Source organism: Hippopotamus amphibius, chromosome 11, assembly GCF_030028045.1.
Source record: "Hippopotamus amphibius kiboko isolate mHipAmp2 chromosome 11, mHipAmp2.hap2, whole genome shotgun sequence".
Taxonomy (NCBI): Eukaryota; Metazoa; Chordata; class Mammalia; order Artiodactyla; family Hippopotamidae; genus Hippopotamus; species Hippopotamus amphibius.
Genome location: NC_080196.1, coordinates 16,121,645 through 16,141,445, shown reverse-complemented (window position 1 = coordinate 16,141,445; position 19,801 = coordinate 16,121,645). Strand labels below are relative to the sequence as shown.

The window sequence follows — 19,801 nt, the reverse complement described above, 5'->3', positions numbered from 1 at the left end:
TCTGTTTTCTCTCTCTTCTAATTCCTTCTCCCACCTCTGTTTCCACGTAGAGTTTGCCCACTTAGGTTTAGGGGCTGGAGGGAAAGAGGCAGGGTAAGAAGGCCCATTTTGACCTTGAACGTAAGCTGTGTTTGTCAATCCACCTTTATTTGAGCCTGTTATTCTTGCAGATGTGCAGCTACTTATGGCATAGGGGTGGTGAGCATGGACTCTGGAGCTGCGCTGCTCTATAACTTACTAGCTGTGTGACCTTGAGCAGTGATTTAATCTGTGTCTCAGTTTCCTCATCGGTAAAACAGGGGATAATAAAAGTACTTACAGGGTTGGTATAAAGATTAAATGAGTTATGTGCATATGTAAAGCTTTGAGAATATTACCAGTTAGAGTGTGCTATCAGTAGTTTAATAACAAAAATAATGATAATATAACAATAATAATGGTTCAATCAGATTCCAGTTTCCTTGTCAATCCTCAGGGTAACTGCCAGCACAGAATTCTGCCATCTGTGGGTCCCTGGATATAACATCTTAACATCACTAAAACCTCTGCCATTTACACATACTTCCATACCACTTATCCCTGCAGTTACAGTAACAAAATAAATTAACATGTAAAAAAATAATGTTTTATTTTTAGAACAATGCCATGTTAGAGGAAAAAGAGAAAAATACATAAGTACAATATCAAAGTTAGGCTCAAGGAAACAGGATCTGTTACTCAACTTGAACCACAAGCTGAAGAAAGTTAAAAATAAGGAAAATGCTTTTGGATCAGGTTGGCATAGATCAGGAAGCAAAAGGGTGGCTAGAGATACCTGTCGTGCCAGAAATAGCTGAACTATATCTGCCTCTTTGGTAACAATTATATGGTCACCTTGAGAGGGAAGCACAGATTTTATATCAAAAGAGCTCTTTAGTATGTCCATTATTTTGAGGCTGAGTTACTCATCCAACTTTAGCGTGGAGTTCAGGGGGCCAATGAAATGGGTGTAATACTTACTGAAGCTCACGTCCCTGTGTTTCAAGGCCATAACGTGAGCATGGTTTTAGTATGACGTGTTAATGTAACAACAAGGGAACTCGATCAAGTAGACGTTTATTCAATTGTCCCTGATATTTAGCAACATCCCGAAAACTACTTTTTAAACATTTTTTAGTCTTTGCCAAAAATGGGGAACAGAGTTAAGTGCACAATTGGCTTTGGCCAATCTGCTACAGAGAACTGTTTTCAGCAGGGCATGAACATGCCAGATCAACACCTTGTTTCTTTCTCTGCCTGTGCCATGAAAGTCTGGCCATCACAGAATGCCAGGTCCATCACAAACTGAAGCTGCTCTTTCCAGACAGCACACAGCTCAGAGCTCACCAGGCCAGCAGGCAATAACCAAGCCCGCATCTCCCTCCGTGGAAGCACAACCCACAGCACTCTGCTGCTACATTAGGATATTCAAAACACAGAGGATGAGGAAGGTTTGACAATACTGTAGCTGCCTTAGGACGGAGTCAAATGGCCATTATCCTTCAGACATGAAGAGCTGGGTAAAGTAACTTTTATCTTAAATCACTAGACAAATTTGATGAATGGAAAAATGTAAATCAATACACGATTCTCCGAAATGAAACTGTCTCTTTTGCTTAAGGTATGATATATGTATTTACGAAACGATGTCATAGAGACTACTAGACTCTTAGGGAAGAAAGGACGGTGTATAACTGAAGACTTTTCCTTTCCCAAGACTTCTGAAATAGATTGGGTGCCTACCCAAATGAAGCCAAAGAAAATATAATTTTACATTTTTTATAATATAGTTCACTGTACACTAGTAGATACGAATTCCCGGAAGTGCGTGTATTCGTGACAGTTCTTAAGATAGTCTTAGGAAGTGTGGATGAGGGAAATATGTATCAATTATGTACTTAACTGTATATTTAGTACTGCAGTTAATGTATTGTACTGATTCACTACTTACAAGTATTCAGTCAAGTTATGCCTAGAATAAGCTTTAGGATAAAAGTATCTCATAATAATTCTCAAAGGTTTTAACAGTTTTACAGTATCTAAGTATATAAATAAATAATTTGGGGGAAGACTGATTCTACCCTTCTTACCTTTTATGCTCACATACATTTTCTGTCCTTTACCCAATTACCAATACATGTTCAACCACTCTTCCACTATTTCTTTTATTAAACCACTCTTCATAGTAATACGTACTTCATTTATCCAATCTTATTAACAACCAGCTATTCCTGAGGGTTTTCAAGATAAATGAGATTTATTCTTAAAATATCAAATGTTTGTAAAAAATAGATTATACACATCTCTATTTTTAAACAAAACATCTGTTTCTTGATATAATTTAGGTCCAATTATTTTACTCTGGGACCACAAAAATATGTTACAGGGATTTAGGTCCAAATTAAGTGGTCTTGGGCAGCTGCACTTTTAGAGTCCCTCTGTTAATGAGTTAGAGCGTTTATGGCCTTGTCCTTGCCTTCATTTTGTAGGCTGCCACTTCTTCATGGAGCTCTGACTTCTTGCAGCAATAACCACCCTCTTTTTAACTGCTGCTAGGGTTGACTGTGGCTTCAGAAGCCAGGCATCTATGTTTGTTAGAACTATTTAAAAAAAAAAAAAGTGGCCTGTTTGTGGATGGAAGACTGAGGAAGTAATGAGGCGGGGAGAGAGAATGAGATGATTTTGACAATCTGGGCCTAGGCTGGCTCACCTTCAGGTTCCGGGCTGTGTTTCTGACGGCTAAGACTGCTATACAAAAGATGGAGGGTTGAGTGATTTTCTATCTATTCATATGCTAACTTATCAAGTATACTCACAGGCAGTTGTTTTTTGGACACACATGAGTTTGTTTACAGTTCAACTGATATATGTCTATGTGCATAGAAAAATCATTAAAATAACACTCGTCACCAAAAGACAAAGAAATGTTTACTTCAACACAGGAGCTGTATAATGTTTCTACTCATGTGTGTCCACTGATTTATGTAGAAAATGTAGAACATTTTACAAATGTAGAAAATTATTAAAACAACAGTTACTAAAAGAAAATGAGAAGCCCAATTCACAAAATACAGAAACTATAACGTGACAACCTACTAAAAACTCACTTTTAATGATCGAGTATATATTAATTCATATAGATTATCTATGCTTAGGAATTTATTCAATTGTGCAGATGTTAAAAACCACTATAGATCTAAACAGAACTGTGTACCTTTTTCTTTCAAAAGTGTTTTCATATTTTATGGTAGCTTTTTATGATAGCAGATTATAAACATCTGTGTTTAGCTATTAACCTAGATTTCGCCTAAACACATAATTCTGATAAAATCTAACAAGAAAGAAAAGAAGGAAGGAAATAAGAAAGAGAGAGACATCTTTTACGTGCATGGCAATATTTTCTTCAGGCCAAAGACAAAAAGCACATGCTAATTTGCACAGCTTTAAAAAAAGTGTTCTAATTATAGCCTATTCTACTTACCTGCGACTATTCCAAAGGAAAAATTCAGCTCCAGGTTGGCTGTCTGTGACCTGGAAGACTTCTGTCCCTATAATCTTTCCTGGTAGTACGATGTGTTTTCAGAAGTTATAAGCTATGTTTATTATGTGTTTACTAAAATAACAGAGGAGAGAATATAATGTACAAAATACCGTCAGATTACCTGCTGCTTTGGATTCCCTTCACCAATGTTCCCTTTTATTAGGACAGATAAATGCAAATTAGGTTTGGTCAAGCTTTTCTGCATAAGTTCATATTATGAGAACTCTTCAAAACAATTTTTTTAAAAAATGGACACGGGACCAGAGGTAACAATCCAAAACTAAGTTCCTCCAGTCTCCAGCAAAATCCGTCTTAGAGTCTAAAAGAACAAGTCAGGTATTTTCCTTGAGACTCATTTGTGTGCTCATTTTACACTAAGCTTTATTTGCTTTTTGCAACAGCACTTAAGAGAAAACCAACTGACCATTTACAACCTAAACAATGGCTTTAGAGTATGATTAAGAAATGCACCTGGCTTCACTCAAACAACAAATCTGTCTAACCTGGTGACTCTGCTGTGTCTGGGGTCAGGCAGAAGTGGTCTTGGCTGGGGGGCAGGAGAGGAGAGCAAACACAACTGACTCACTGAGAACAAAACGGCTGTACTAATGCCCCTTTGTAATTACAACTGTTTTAACAGTTTCTTGTAGGCAGGGCTATCATTTAACTGACCCACTATAATTTGGGATGAAGCCCCAGGAAATTATGCCAACCCCAGGAAATTATGCCAACTCGAGAACAGGAGTTGCATTTCTGAGTTTACTCAACATAATCAACCCACTGAAATGCTGAGTATTCCTTCTTTGGTACAAATTTACGTCAAGGGAAAAATGAACAATTTAAAAAATGTAGCTAGAGAGGAAAAGAATACCACAACATTCACTCCCAGGAGCAGACCATAGTTTATTTTACTTATTGCATCATTTTTACTATGGAAAATTTCAATCATATAAAAAAATACACAGAGTAGAATGATGAACCCCTACAAACCAATAATCCAGTTTCAATAATCATCAACACATGGCCAACCTTATTTTACTGTGCCCTACCCAAGTTTCTCCTTTAATTCTTTTTTAAAGCAAATCCCAGACAGCCTATATTTCATTTTATGTAAGCTTTCATTTACTACATATGTATATATTTAACCTGAAGATCACTCCAGAAATCTCACTGAGCATGAGATGTTAAACCAACTTTAACCACATCTTACAAAACGTTTTACACTGCCTAGAAAACAAATTTGTTCGAATATAATTGAGTAATTAAAATGACAAAGTAACTTGAATCACAACCCTCTATTATTTTACCTAAGGGGGAAAGAGGAACATTCTAATATTGAGACAATAGTGCACGTTACTCAATCCCTGTGATTTTAGTCTTTGTGAAACTGACCAACAAGAGACACGGTTAAAAGTAACACGGTTAAAAGTAACACGGTTAAAAAAAAAAAAAAAAAAAGTAACACGGTTAAAAGTAACACGGTTAGACCTGCCTGGATGGAGCTTAAAAAAATGGGAGGAGGTGACTAAGGGGCAGGAGCTAGAAGGAAAACTTTTCCCTTTTCCTTTACTGTACATATAGAATAAAACTTCTAGAATGCCAACAGGCTAAAGCTTGGGAGCTTCAAAAACCACTCATCAAGCAGTCCAGCTACTTAACAATAATTTATTACTGATCTTAAAGCAGAGATCAAAAGGAACTCCATCTAGCATTTATATTTAATTCCTCATTGCCAGATGACTAATTTGTAAAGGAATGAAGTCTTCACAAGGGAAGCCAAAATCATCCGAGGTGACTTTGATACAGTGCCACAAAGGATATGAAGAGGAAGCTGGGAGAAGCTGTGAATGGCTAAGCTCCATTAAGAGTTCTAAAAAAAGAATGATGGAATTTCCCTTAACCGTGAATTTAAAAAAGTGTTAGAAGTGGGCAAAATTTAGACGAGTCAGGCAAAACCTTTTTTTTTTTTTTTAATTTATTTATTTAATTTATTTGTTGGCTGTGTTGGGTCTTTGTTGCTGCACACGGGCTTTCTCTAGTTGCTGCAAGAGGGAGCTGCTCTTCATTGCGGTGTGTGGGCTCCTCATTGTAGTGGCTTCTCTTGTTGTGGAGCACAGGCTCTAGGCACGTGGGCTTCAATAGTTGTGGCACATGGGCTCAATAGTTGTGGCTCACGGGCTCTAGAGCACAGGCTCAGTAGTTGTGGCACACGGGCTTAGTTGCTCTGTGGCATGTGGAATCTTCCCAGAGCAGGGCTCGAACCTGTGTACCCTGCATTGGCAGGCAGATTCTTAACCACTGCGCCACCTAGGAAGTCCCAGGCAAAACCTTTGATTTGTCACAGCCTCTTGTTGCTGTTGTTACATGTTAACTTTAGCCACTGTTGCATTTATGTTAATTAAATGGCACCATCTAAAAAAATGCAACTTTCCCATCAGAAATCTGGCCAATCTCATTCCTTTTGCTCTTGTACTACTTATCAGCCTGCACCTTCCACCTGTGTTGTCAGACACTCTTGGCTCGCTCAATCTCTTTCAAATAAACTGCCATATTCTGCAAAGTGATTGATTTAACTTGAAAAAATGTAACTTGATAAAATTTTTAGTCTTGTATAATGCCATGGTCACTCATGGAATATAAACACCTCTTTTGACAACTTTTTGATGCTTAAGTCAACTGGTCACTATAGAAACACTAGAAGCTATTCAAATTCTTTCAACTTCTATGAACAACTGGCACATTTTTTCCCTCCTGAATCCAGACATCTCTGTATTCTCAAATGAGGAAAGTAGTTTTCACACTACTTATTTTGGCTAGTTAAAAAATCCCTACCACATGTCTCCTTGTAGATTCATAGATAAAGATTTAAGCTTATATTAGCATTTCAACTGTGCAAATGTTTTGTTTGCTTCTGAAATCACCTCAAATTAACAGATTTACTGGAACCTTACATGATATAGAAGTTTTGTACAAGTCTCAGAATACTTTAATATATTTCCCCATGAAGATGTGGTGCTGAGCATTTTCTTCTAAAAGTTATGTTGCTTTTTTAAGAGAACTTATCTTTTACAAATATATGATGAAATACTAATAAGTGAAAGATGTTTGAGTATTCTTCAAATACAGAGAGTGGAGAGTGTTGGGTATAGATGAAACATGACTGGCCATGGGTCTATGAAGAAGCTATGGAATAGGGATGCAGGGGTCATTACATTACTTGGTCTTCTGTGTAGCAAAATGCTTGTGAGTGAATATTGCAGGTATAATTATCCACACTGCTTTCTGTTAGGATTTTTATTTAGAAACATAACTTTCTGTCAGGAGCAATGGAGAACCAAGAGTTGGCAGATAATATTTCAACTATCTTTACCAATTCCAAAGCCAAGTTCATCTACCACATTGTTTGGAAAGAAAAAACCCACCAATCAAAAAACACCCCGAAATCTGTCTTTTCACAGTCTTTGAGAATTCAGTGATGATATGTAACTAGATTTTAATATGCATAAAATAGAATTATTTTAGTTAAGAAATACAAATCTTTTCTTTACAGGAGATAAAGAGTTAAAAAATGAAAACTGAAATATAATTGGTAAGTAGAGTTCAAAATCACTATATACTGGCGAAAAGTGTGCTGTATGTTCAGAAGGACTTCTACTACCCAGTTACACTAATAACACGATTCTCTTACCTTGTGATCATACGGATTGTAAGAATGAAATACTCGAGAAAGATCTTTTGTTCTTTGCTTTTTCTGTGGAGGAAAACAGCAACATGTGAGTACACAGGTGGCAAAACATACATATGTGTATATATTCATATGTACCTACCTACCTATTTATCTATTGACCTATCTACCCAGTTACCTACGTACCTACCTATCTGCTTCATGACACTTTATTTAGAGAGTCCTCCTTTGTGCAAGCTGAGGGGCTACATGACAATCTGGGACAAATGGATACAACCAGAAACCAAGGCCACTTGATAGCTATGCAGGTCACTGTCACAGACCAGCTAGGCAACCTCTTTCTAGAAGGTTCCATAATTAAAACTCTATTTATAATAGATGCATAATTCAGAGGCTAAAATGAAGAAAAAACTATGAAAAGAAAGAAAACAAACACATTTAGGACACTTCCAATGTCACTGCAAGACCAACTTCAGTTGCTCTGAGTTGGGCACTAGCACACATCCATTTAAACAGTCAATACGCCTCCTTCAGGATCCTAGTCACAGCCTGGGTCTGTCTGCTGGAGTGTGCGGCCGTGAGGCTACCTTTGCTCGGTCACTGCTATATAGTGACATATATATATATATGTCACTGCTGCTATATAGTGACATATATATATGTATGTCACTGCTGCTATATAGTGACATATACATGTGTGTATGTCACTGCTAGATATACGGCGTTTCACACACAGTAGGCACTCAATAAATATTTGCTAAACTAATGAATAAACGAATATACTTGAGTTACAAAGGCATATACCTACTGTATCTGTAATGATGACGTGTAACACTAATAGACAGTTACGAAAAGAGAAGACTCTCTTCACTTCTAATGACATTTTCTTCATCAGAAGAAACCAGGTTCTCCACCTCCTGCTCCCCAGTGTCGGTGACAATGAAGTGTGCGATTGTCTTACGAGAGCTGACTATGAGAATCAGCTTGTTTATTCATCCACTGTGATCTGTCAAACCCCCACAACCATCATGCGTAATTCTGTGGATGGTTCCAGACCTTCTATTCATGTATCTTCACACACAGCTGATTATTACTACTTTCAAAGAAAAGGGATCATTCTGTATACACTGTTCTGAAATTTACTTTTTTCCACTTCACAATTTATCCTTGCCAAGATTAAACGCTTGTATATTCAGCTCTGCAATCCCTTAGACAGAGTTCTGAAATCAGAAAGCTTCTGAAATCTGAACTTTCTTCCTGCAATGAATTTCAATTTATAAATATGATGATAATCTTTGCACAAACATCTTTGCCAGCTTGACAGTGTGTATTTTTAAAAAAAATAAATTATGGAAGTCCGGTTGCAGGATCAAGTAATATGCATGTTTATTACCTTGACAGACACTGCCAAGCTGCCCCTCCCCCCAGACACTAGACCAATTTGTCCTCTCATCAAGATTGAATGAGGAAAGGGACTGTGGCTTAGGATGGAAATTCTTAATTTCTCTTTTCCGTTTAAAGGTCAGAACATTTCTAAATTCAGAGAACAGATAAGACATTTTAAAAACAGATATTGAACATCATCCCAGCTGCTGATTACAGAATTTATTTCTTGTATTTATTTTTTTGTACTTCATAGAGTTAGTCCAGTACCACATCTTAAAAATTCTGTCATGAGAGTGGCCTGTTTGCTGCACCCACCTTGCTCCAAGTTCTGCTCTTATGTTATTAATCCTTGCCTGGTACCCATGTTTCCTAAGGAAGCATTTCCTTCCTTTAAACTCCAGCCTCCTTATGAGCACATCTGTCACACCTCGCCAATGCTAGAGATCTAGGCAGATCCTGGCATAGGTTCTACATGACCTTGGGCAGCTACTTGGCTCAGTAGTCACAGCTGATACTAATTAGGACCTTGTGTTATAGAGTCATTTGTACACACTCACAGTTTTCCCGGACATTAGTTCCCTACTTCAGAACTGTCTTTGGAGCCACAATTCCAGCTCGCAGGCCTTCAACTCACTTGGCCTGTTTCCACTTTCTGACACCCACTAGAAGTCACCCCTCCCTGCAGCTTAGCCAGAATTCCCACTTCCTCTGTCCACCTCTGACCACCTGGCTTTAAAGCAGTCTAACATCCTTTTCTCTGAAGAGATGTATCTCTAACAGTTTGGAAACAGTCTCTTGGCTCTATGAGCCCTGGAATCTGTTCTGAACAGGTCACCTGCCCACCAAAGTTTTCATTAGCTTATAATTTTCTCTTTCCTTTCCACATACCCACTTAGTTGGTTTAACTGTTCTTGGCTTATACTTCAATCAGAAGAAAAATGACGGATATTAACACTTCCTTTGGTAGGAGACAATATAAAATACTGAGGAAATTTTTTTTCAGAAAGGAAATTATGCTTGAGAAGATAAAATAGGCAGCATATCAGTATTCAACTTATGAGGTGTCCCAAGGACCGATCAGTCCCCTAAATGGCTGAGCTACCAGCTTGACTTGGCAGGTGGATAAGGAATATTCAGAGGTTGTTTTGTGTGGCCTTTTTATGTGGGTTTGGATTTTATATCTTTATTTTGATAGCTAAAATCTAAATATACCTTCTTTTGTTTTGGGAAAAAAGTAAGGTATAAATAAAAAAGCAAACTACACTTTTAAGCCCCAAAAGAAGACAGTGAGGAAAGAACGCCCTTTTTTTTCTGACAACAAATTTATTACATACAACTACAGTGAAGTCTTGGCTGTGAATACAGAAGGTTGTATGTTATTAGTCCAGTTAACTGAATACCACTGCTATTTTTCCTTTGAGGTCAGAGTCATGTAGCCCAGAGCTGCATCTTCTGGGATCCAGAACAAGGGTTGACAAACGATGGTCCCTGGGCCAATACAGCCTATTGCCTGCTTTTGTAAATAAAATTGTATTGAAACACAGCCATTCTGATTTTCTTATCTATAATCTATGGCTGCTCTTGTGCGACAAGAGCAGAAGCTGAGTGGCTGCAACAGAGACCTGATAGTCCATAAATCCTAAAGTATTTACTATCTGTCCCTTTACAGAAAAAGTTAGCCACCTCTGATCTAGAATCTCTATTTTTGACCATGTCCACTTCTGGCAATAGTCCCTTGACCTCCAAACCAAATGAACAACTAACTGTCCAGCAGAATTCCTTGCTCCTTCTGCTCACTGCATGAAGACAGTTCAAGAATCAGTGCTAACTATATCCTGACACATCAGGATGAACATATCAAGGAAAATAACAATTAGCTGTCTTGTTTGTAGGGTTTTGTCTTCTGAGCATTCTCTATTCAGAGACTGCTACAAGTTGTTTTCTAGAGCATGCTGAAATAGATACAGGGCTTCAGAGCCTTCTGTATTCACAGCATAACTGCTGATGACAGAAGAGACCCTCTACTAAGTTCTAGCACTGAAGCCAAGTAGAAGCTTTTGTGTACGAGTAACTAAAGCATGGTCATTACTGCTAGTGAGCCCATTTCTCACGTGCAGAAAATGTTAACAATACGAAGCTACAAGACCTGTCGAGCCTTGTTATCAGCAGTTTTAACTGAAACTAAAGCTGAGCCAAAAATGGAATAATTAGGTATTTTCCTATTGCATCACAGTGTGTCTAAATTACCTCCCACTTTTTCGCCTGTTAAAACAAACATCTCAGTCATGCAACCACCTGTTAATTCTCCAAGTGTTTAAAAAGTAAACATGTTAAACAAGTTGTGTGATGAACTTGGAATGAGGGTGGGCAAAGTACAATGAGTACGGCAAACACCTCCCCGAGAACTGTACGAGGTGTCTTCAAGTTCACCTCATCATTAATCTCAAGGTCCAGGCCACAGAAATGAGAGGATGGTGAAAAGTAACCACATGCTGAGTCCTGCAGTCTCTGTGGGCTGCCGTTAGGTTTAAAAGATGAGGCAGTCTGCAAATTTGATAAAGTTTCTACATTTCTGACAAGCTGAACATATGCAGATCTCCATCCTATAGGCATTTGCTGCCTACAGGAATTCTGAATTTCACTCTGCAAGGACAGAAAACACCGATGACCTCTTTTACATCCATGTTTAAATTCCCTTTCAGACAAAACCAAACAAAATTAAATGCCCCAAAGGAGGATTTTTAACAGTTCAGATCTCCAGATGATGTAATTATTTAAATTTTCATCAAAGGCAACAAAACAGCTCAGATCTGAAAGACATTCCACATGTGATGAGAACCTGTATTTTGAATGTGAAGTTTCACAGTCCACTGAGTTTTAACAATATCTATCAATTTAACTTCTTCTGGTTTCTCAAATGAATTCAATGTTTTCTGTGCCCATTCTCCTGCAGATCAAAGTTTTCTCAAATAAAACAGTGCAATTATAAGGTAAAACTGTAATAATGCTATGAGTGTCATTTCTACATATGGATTCTCAAAAATGATAAAACCTACAAGCTCTCAAAGAGTTTGATGTGCTTAAGGTATATTATAATAAAATATAAATGTTTTAGAAAGTCTTCATCATACTCTGCAGTAAGAAGACAAAACAGCAACTCTGAGTTTCAATGTACCGACTTCAGGTTTCTGGTTCCACATGTAAGGAACTTGGAAGTTAACACCCTGTCCTCAGAAGTAATAAGCTGAAAAGACAGAAAAACCAGCAACTCAGGGAAAACTGCTGCCTGCCCTCCCCCCATGCCCACCCCAACTGGAGAGACCAACAGGCAATCACAGGGAAAGAAGCTTCCAGTGCTGGGGCAGGAGAACCTGATCTGTAATTGCTGGATTGTTGGAGGCTCAGTGCTGACAACTCTGAGAGTTGAGGACTCCAATGGGATCCAGTTGTGGAGGGAAGAGTGGTCCCCACAATGTTGTGAGATGTACTAGCAGGAGCTCAATGAGGTTCCCACAGTAAATATCAGAGAAAAATCCCCTTGGGCTTCCACCAGAAGGAGAGGGAAAGGAACCATTTTGCAATACACCAGTGCACTCTGTTCTTAACAAGGTCTGCCCTCAGGAGAAACTAGCTAATCAGAGCCCAACCTGCTAGGGGATTACCACAGCTTAACTGACCTGGGCAAGAGAACACCCAACTCCAACCCACTGAGCCATCCTATCCCATCTAAGAGGAGAGAAGAACACTGAGAAACATTTGTTAAGGGCACATTTGTAAAGGCCTAGGCTAACTCAAAGACTGAGATGTAATCATAGGAACATAGACTATTTCCCCACATCTCACATCTTGCCACGTTACTAAAGGCAATTCCTTTTAACCAGCGCATCATACCCAACTGTCAAGAAAAATCACAAGGTATGTCAAAGGCAAAAAACACCCACAATTTGAAGAGAGAGAGCAAAAATCACAACCAGACATGACAGAGATGTTAGAATTATCATAAAACAATTATGTTTAATACACTAACAGCTCTAATGGATAAAGCAGACAGCAAGAACAAATGAACAACGTAAGGAGAGAGATGGAAATCCTAGGAAAGAGCCAAAAGAAATGTAACAGAAATGAAAAATGCATTTACGGGCTTATTAATACACTGAACACAGCTGAGGAAAGAATGTCTGAGCTAGAGGATATATTGCTAGAATCCTCAAAAACTGCAAAGCAGAAAACAAAGACCAAAAGAAAAGAGAATAGAATATCCAAAGATGGTGGGATGACTAAAAAAAAGGTGCGATGTGTGTTATGGGACTACCAGGAGGAGAAGAAAGAGAGAAAGGAGGAGAGACATTTGAAACATGAATGACTGAGAATTTCCCCAAACTAAGGTCAGACACCAAACCACAGATCCAGGAAGCTCAGTGAACACCAAATAGGTCATATGCCAAGAAAACTATACCTTGGCATATCATTTTCAAATTACAGTAAATCAAAGATAAGGAAAAAAAACCCTGAAAGAAGCCAGAGGGGGACACATTACCCATAGAGGAACAAAGGTAAGAATTACATTTAACTTCTCCTCAGAAACCATGCACGCATGGAGAAAGTGGAATGAGATATTTGAAGTGTTGACAGAAGAAAATCCACCAACCTAGAATTCTGTACCCTGCAAAACTATCTTTCAAAAATGAAGGAAAAATGAAGACTTTTTCAGACAAAGAAAAATCGAGGAAATTTGTTGCCAGCAGATCTGCCTTGCAAGAAACGTTAAAAGTTCTTTAGAGAAAAGGAAAATAATATGTCAGAAATCTGAATCTACATAAAGAAAGCTAGAGCACTGAGGAAGGAATAAGTGAGTGAAAGAGAAATTTTTATTTTTCTTATTCTTAATTGGTATAACAGATAACAGTTTATTCAAAACAACGATAGCAACAATGTATTTGATTAAGTATGCTTAAGTATATGTGAAATAAATTACAGCAATGATACAAGGGATGGGAGGAAGAAATTAGGATTACTTTATTATTACAAGATATTCATACTACCTGTGAAGTTTTATCATCATATGTGGAAGTGGATTTCTTTTACTTGGACTAGTTGTAAATGTATGTTGTAAATTCTAGGGAAACCGCTGAAATAAGTTTTTTTTTTTTTTTTTTTTAAAGTATAACTGATATGCTAAGAAAGGAGAGTTTCAACACACTTACTTTATCCCACTCCCTTTCTGGCAGAGAGCCTAAGGAGTGGCTAACCGAGTAACTGGCAAGTAGCAGCAGCAAAGCAAGAGTGACAGGATAAGAAGCCAAGGACAGTCACCAACTGGACGATCAGGTGCTGAATAGCTGACCCTTGTTCATGCAGGGGCAATGGAGGCAATGACGGTGCCGTGGGGACTAGGAGAGTGTGGCTCTAAATATATCCCAAGAGACTGGAGTCAAAATTCCAGGTAATAATGGCCAGGAATCAAGAACCGGTCCGTTACTACATGACAGGGAAGGGACAGGCATTCCGCAGGGAAGAAAGAGAACCACATCCTGAGGCAAAAGGGTGGAAATAGCCAAGCGTTGCAAGATAATAACAAAGGACTGAGAATCCAAAGGGTAGTCGGTAAAGAACTAGGAACTGGAAGAATCACAGTGAGAACAAGGATTAAGCAAAAAGCAGTAAGAGACACTGGAGTCAGGGATAAGGAATGCAGCAGCCCGGAAACCTTCAGAGGTAAGTGAAGGCCTTGACTCCCAAGGATGTGATCTGATGCTGAGGCAGGTCTGATGTTTACCCTGAGATCTTCTATTATACTTCCTGCAGGGTCAGTCAGGGTGTGGGCAATGCTGGGCCCATTAAACTCAGTCTGAAATGGGACAGCATTTGGTTGAAGAGGGAAATAGTATCGCCTACTGGGGAGGTCAGTTTTTGATAAAAGCAGAAATAAAAGAACTGAGTCTATAGATAGATTATGCCATTTATAAACTGTAAGAAAGTAGGTCGAGTATAGGCACGTGGAGGCAGAGAGAAAAGGACACGGCTTTGTTGAATCAAAGAAATGGCTAAATGATTCGAGCACATGATGTAAGAAATGTGACAAATGATCAGATTTGCGTTTCAGAAAGAGATTTGTAATGGTGTTCAAGATGGAGCGTGGGAGTAAGGCTAGTGGCGCAAGACTGTGAGAGGAGGGTGCAGTGGTTCTGAAAAAATGACACCATCCCAAAGGAAGTGAGGGGCCAGGAGAGCAGGTGAGATGGATGTGAGAAATAGCTAAGAGGCAGGATGGGTGGCAGCTGGCTAGACAGGAGTACAAGACAGGGGAGAGCAGAGGAAGACTCCAAGAATTTCTGGTGCAGACAGCTGAGGGGAGAGAGATGCCCTGCACTGAGATAAGGAATCTAGACTGACAAGCAGGCTTAAGGGGTGGGGGGAGGGGAAGGGAGTTCAATTTCAAATATAGTGACACTTGGAAGTTAATCTGAAGGAAGTTAGACACAAGGGTATGGTGCTAAGAAGAGAGATGTGGCGCTAATCATTAGAGAAATGCAAACCAAAACTACAACGAGGTAGCACTTCACGCAGGTCAGAAAGGCCATCATTAAAAAGTCTACATATAACAAATGCCTGAGAGGGTGTGGAGAAAAGGGAATCCTCCTACATCATTTGTGGGAATGTAAGTTGGTACAGCCACTATTGAAAACAGCATAGAGGTTCCTAGAAAAACTAAAAAGAGAGTTGCCATATGATCCAGCAACCCCACTCCTGGGCATATATCCAGACAAAACTATAATTCAAAAAGATGCATGCATCCCTATGTTCACAGCAGCACTATTCACAATAGCAAAGACATGGGAACAATCTAAATGTCCATCGACAGATGAACAGATAAAGAAGAGGTGGTACATATATACTATGGAATACTACTCAGCCATAAAAAAGAACAAAATAATGCCATTTGCAGCAACATAGATGGACCTAGAGTATATTATACTAAGTGAAGAAAGAAAAAGACAAACACCATAAACATCACTTACGTGAGGAATCTAAAATATGACAAAAAGGAACTTATCTACAAAACAGAAACAGACTGACAGACATAGAGAACAGACCTGTGGTTGCCAAGGGTGAGGGGGTGGGGGTGGGGGAGGGATGGAGTCAAAGTTTGGGATTAGCAGATGCAAACTATTACATATAGAATGGATAAACAACAAGGTCCTACTGTATAGCACAGGGAACTGTATTCAATATCCTGTGATGAACCATGATGGAAAAGAATATAAAATAAGAACGTGTGTGAACATATATATATATATATATATACATATATATATATATATACACATAGTGTATATACACATAGTGTGTGTGTGTGTATATATAAAATAACTGAATCACTTTGCTGTATAGCAGAAATTAACCCAAAATTATAAATCAAATACACTTCAATTAAAAAAAAAGAAGAGAGACTTGGGACATAGATTTGGGAGTCATGAACCTACTGGTGTAATTTAAAGCAGGAGAGGGGATATGATCACATAGGGAGTATACGGAGACAAGAAGATTGAGGTCAACATCCAAGCAAATAACACCTCTCTAACTACTGGGTCAGGTATCAGCCCTGGACCTCATATGTAAAATGAAGGAACTGGATTAGGTCAGTGGTTTTCAATCCTGATTGCAGGTTAGAATCACTGTGGAGCTTCTAAAATATACCAGTGCTCCAGTCCTAACCCCCAGCGATGCTGATTTAATTGGCATGGTGGACCTACACAAGTGTATTACTTAAAAGTTCTTGAGTTTTCCAATGAGCAGCCCAACTTGAGAACCACTAGCCAAGATGATCCCTAAGGTCTCTTCCAACGGTTCACCTCTGTTCTTCTAGATCTGTTCCCCACTGTCTTTCAGCTGTTGTCATCCTTGGTTGTGAATTCTATCAGGCATTCCCATTCTTAATCTCCATGTTATGCCTGTAGCTTTGCCTTATTTCCTGACCTCTTCCTTTACTTAAAAATGGACTCTAAGCTGGAATTCCTCTGGGGCACATTCAAGTTTTGGCTGCAGAGAACAGGCTGCTGGTATATATTTAGTTCCCTATGTGTTGAGAGCTTTTGAAAAATAAGTGGAAAGCTAATTTAATAAATCTGAGCCTTTATTTTGTTATCAATGTATAAAACATTAGAAGCTTAATTAAAAGCACTTGACATTATCAGCACTCAGTCACAACCTCCCTTTTATATCGTAGGTTTTTGGCCAGTGTCCCTAAGATGCTGATAATAACTCAAGATCACTGAGAAGAAGGAAAAACAAGCCCTGGGAATTTAAATAATGGATCCCAAAATTGACAAATCAATTAAAAAAATCACTGACGCGAAGTATGTTTTGGTGATCAAAAATACCCCAACATACTCACGGAAACAGACAAACTTCAAAACATCATCTGCTTTTCCTTTCTATGGTACACATAATACTTCTGTGTTCTGTGAGAAACAATTCTACTGTGAGGACGGTAGGAAAAATAAAAGCATAGCTTTATATATTTTTTCACCTCTTTCCAGTAACATCTGCAAGATAACGGAAATGACCATGAACGCTACTGGCTGTAGTCCTAACTCCCTTCTCTCCCTCCTGTTACAGCAAATTCAGAAAGAGTTAACATGTTTTTTAGTTTCTTGAATCTTCACAGTGGGGAGCCTGGTATAAGCATTTCTTGGAGGACACTGAAACAGCAGACTTCTAAGAGTGGAAGTCAGAAAATAGGTAAGTGAATTTGTTCACCAGACTGTAATGGTGCTCCAATAAGATAACCAGGCCAACGTGGAAATGTACCACTGATTTTAAAGCACAGTAGGTGTCAGTGGGAAACTTTTCCTTAGCCTTACAGTTTCTAAAATAACCTCCGTGGGATGAAGGTGTAACAAATCAGCCTCTCATTCTCATAGTGGGGATGGTGGAGGGGCAGTGGCACCATTCACCCTGGCAGGTCCTTAACTAGGCAACAAACGCTGGAAGAAAATGCTACGACGGAATTCTGCATTAATTCAACGGTATCTGATAAAATAAAATGTAAGTAACCATATCTCCTTATATCAAGCTCACCTTACTTTCTAAAGAGAACATTTGTTTGCAAGGAAAGGTCATTCTTTGAAAACAAAGGCATGGCTGGCACATAAGAAAGGAAGGAGACAACTATTTTGTGGTGAGAGGTGTTGCCTAAATGAAAAGCCTTTTACAAGTAGCTGGAAAAGAAACAGCCTTTCAATGTAAAACAAATTCCTGTAAAGAGACAAAGTCAAAGGCAACTAAGCACCACACACCACACACAATGGTTCCTTCCAAGCTCCTTTGTACAGCAACTTCTGGGTGCTCAAAAGTAGCACATGAGAACATGAGTTGCTATAAATATCAATTCAATATCACTTATCTTCACTCTGCCCTTCCAACCAACCACAAAAGAGAGTTAACTTGACCTCTTCTCTGCAGTAGTGCAGCAATATTTTCTTTCCTGGACTACCTGGGTTCAATTTTCAGCCTCTAAATCAAGAACTGGCTAAACAGGGTCTGTGGGCCAAACATGACTGGATGCCTACTTTCGTACAGTCTGCAGTTTGTTTTTACATTTTCAAATGGCTGGGAAAAAAACATCCAGAGAACAAGATTATTGGTGACCTGTGAAAATTATATGAAATTCAAATTTCCATAAAGTTTTATTAGCACACAGCCACACTTATTCATTCACATGTTGTATGTGGCTGCTTTTGTGGACAATGGCAGCCTGGGATGGCTCCAACAGAAACCCTGTGGCCCGTAAAGCCAAAAATTTTTACTATCTGGCCCTTGACAGAGTTTGCCAAGCCCTACTTTAAATCACTGGCGTTCAATCCTGGCTGCACACTGGAATTGCTGGGGATTTAAAGAATACTGGTGTCCAGGTGCCATCGTTAGAGATTCTGATCTAATTGATCTGGGGTGCAGCTTGGGATTTGTAATTTTAAAAATCTTTGCAGGTGAGGCTAACGGGAAGCCAGCCAACCCTGCCCTGAGGCCAGAGTGAGCTTTCTAATGCATGGTTGTCTGCAGTCACTCTCCTCTTCAAAAACCTGCAAGGGCTCCTACTGCTCAGAGAATCAAGTTTCAAGTACTGTTATTAGGGCTCTGGCCCACTTTCTCCACTAACACCAAAGACAATGTCTTGTTCCTGGCAGACCCCGCATTTTCTTGAGTCCTCATCTTGCTAAAGCTATTTCCTTTGCCTGCAATGCCTTCCCTACCATCTCCACATACTAAATTCATCCTGAAAAGCGCAGTTCAAAGATCATCTCCTTCCTGCTGGATCCCCCCACACAGAAAGAACCTTTTAAACTACGTGCTTCCACAGATCTCTTTACCACTCTCGCCGAGTGTCACCGGCTCCCTGGGGCAGAGGCTGTGTCCTGGTTGTCTGGGGAGCATCCCTTCCCTGCACAACACTGTTTGAAAGGGTCTTGCTTTCATGCAAGCACTATTCAACAAATGCTGCCACCCCTTTAACCCCACAACATTAAGGTTTAACCTCCACTGAGCCTTCTAGACCCTCAAACGAGCCACCCAGGTCACCTCTGCTCTCCACGCTCTTGGTTCGTGAACACAACACTCAACTTGAGTAAGCTCAGCTGCCGCATAGTCCTCAGTCCTTCATTCTCCCTACAGACTCCTGCGCCCATCGGGTACCATCTGTGGACTGAGGCCCCCTCAGCATTCCCTGGTCATTCTTCTGTGAGGAGATAGTCAGCTGCTATTCCAATTCCTCATAAGAACCTCCCACCAGCTCTTCTGTCTCCAGTCTCACCCTCTATATCTAAAATACATTCTCTGGGCTTTAAGACTTAGCTATTAAACCCCTATGTTCATAGCAGCACTATTTACAATAGCCAAGACATGGAAACAACCTAAATGTCCATTGACAGATAACTGGATAAAGAGGAGGTGGTGTATATATACAATGGAATACTGCTCAGCCATTAAAAATAAAACCAAAATAATGCCATTTGCAGCAACATGGATGGACTCAGAGATTATCATACTAAGTAAGTCAGAAAGAGAAAGACAAATGCCATATGATATCACTTATATGTAGAATCTAAAATATAACAGAAATGAAGTTATCTATTAAACAGACTCACAGACATAGAGAACAGATTTGTGGTTGC

General features: G+C 39.2%; 1 protein-coding gene across 14 annotated transcripts in view; it reads right to left on the bottom strand.

Moving 5' to 3' along the window:
- The window catches only part of CDKAL1 (CDK5 regulatory subunit associated protein 1 like 1), a 623,539-nt gene that overhangs the window by 114,100 nt on the left and 489,638 nt on the right, over positions 1 to 19,801 (bottom strand). For all 14 annotated transcript variants that reach the window (XM_057700490.1, XM_057700500.1, XM_057700489.1 and 11 more), the window contains one exon: positions 7,248 to 7,310. In XM_057700490.1, coding sequence (XP_057556473.1) covers positions 7,248 to 7,310 — 63 coding nt within the window. The remainder of the gene's footprint in view (positions 1 to 7,247; positions 7,311 to 19,801) is intronic.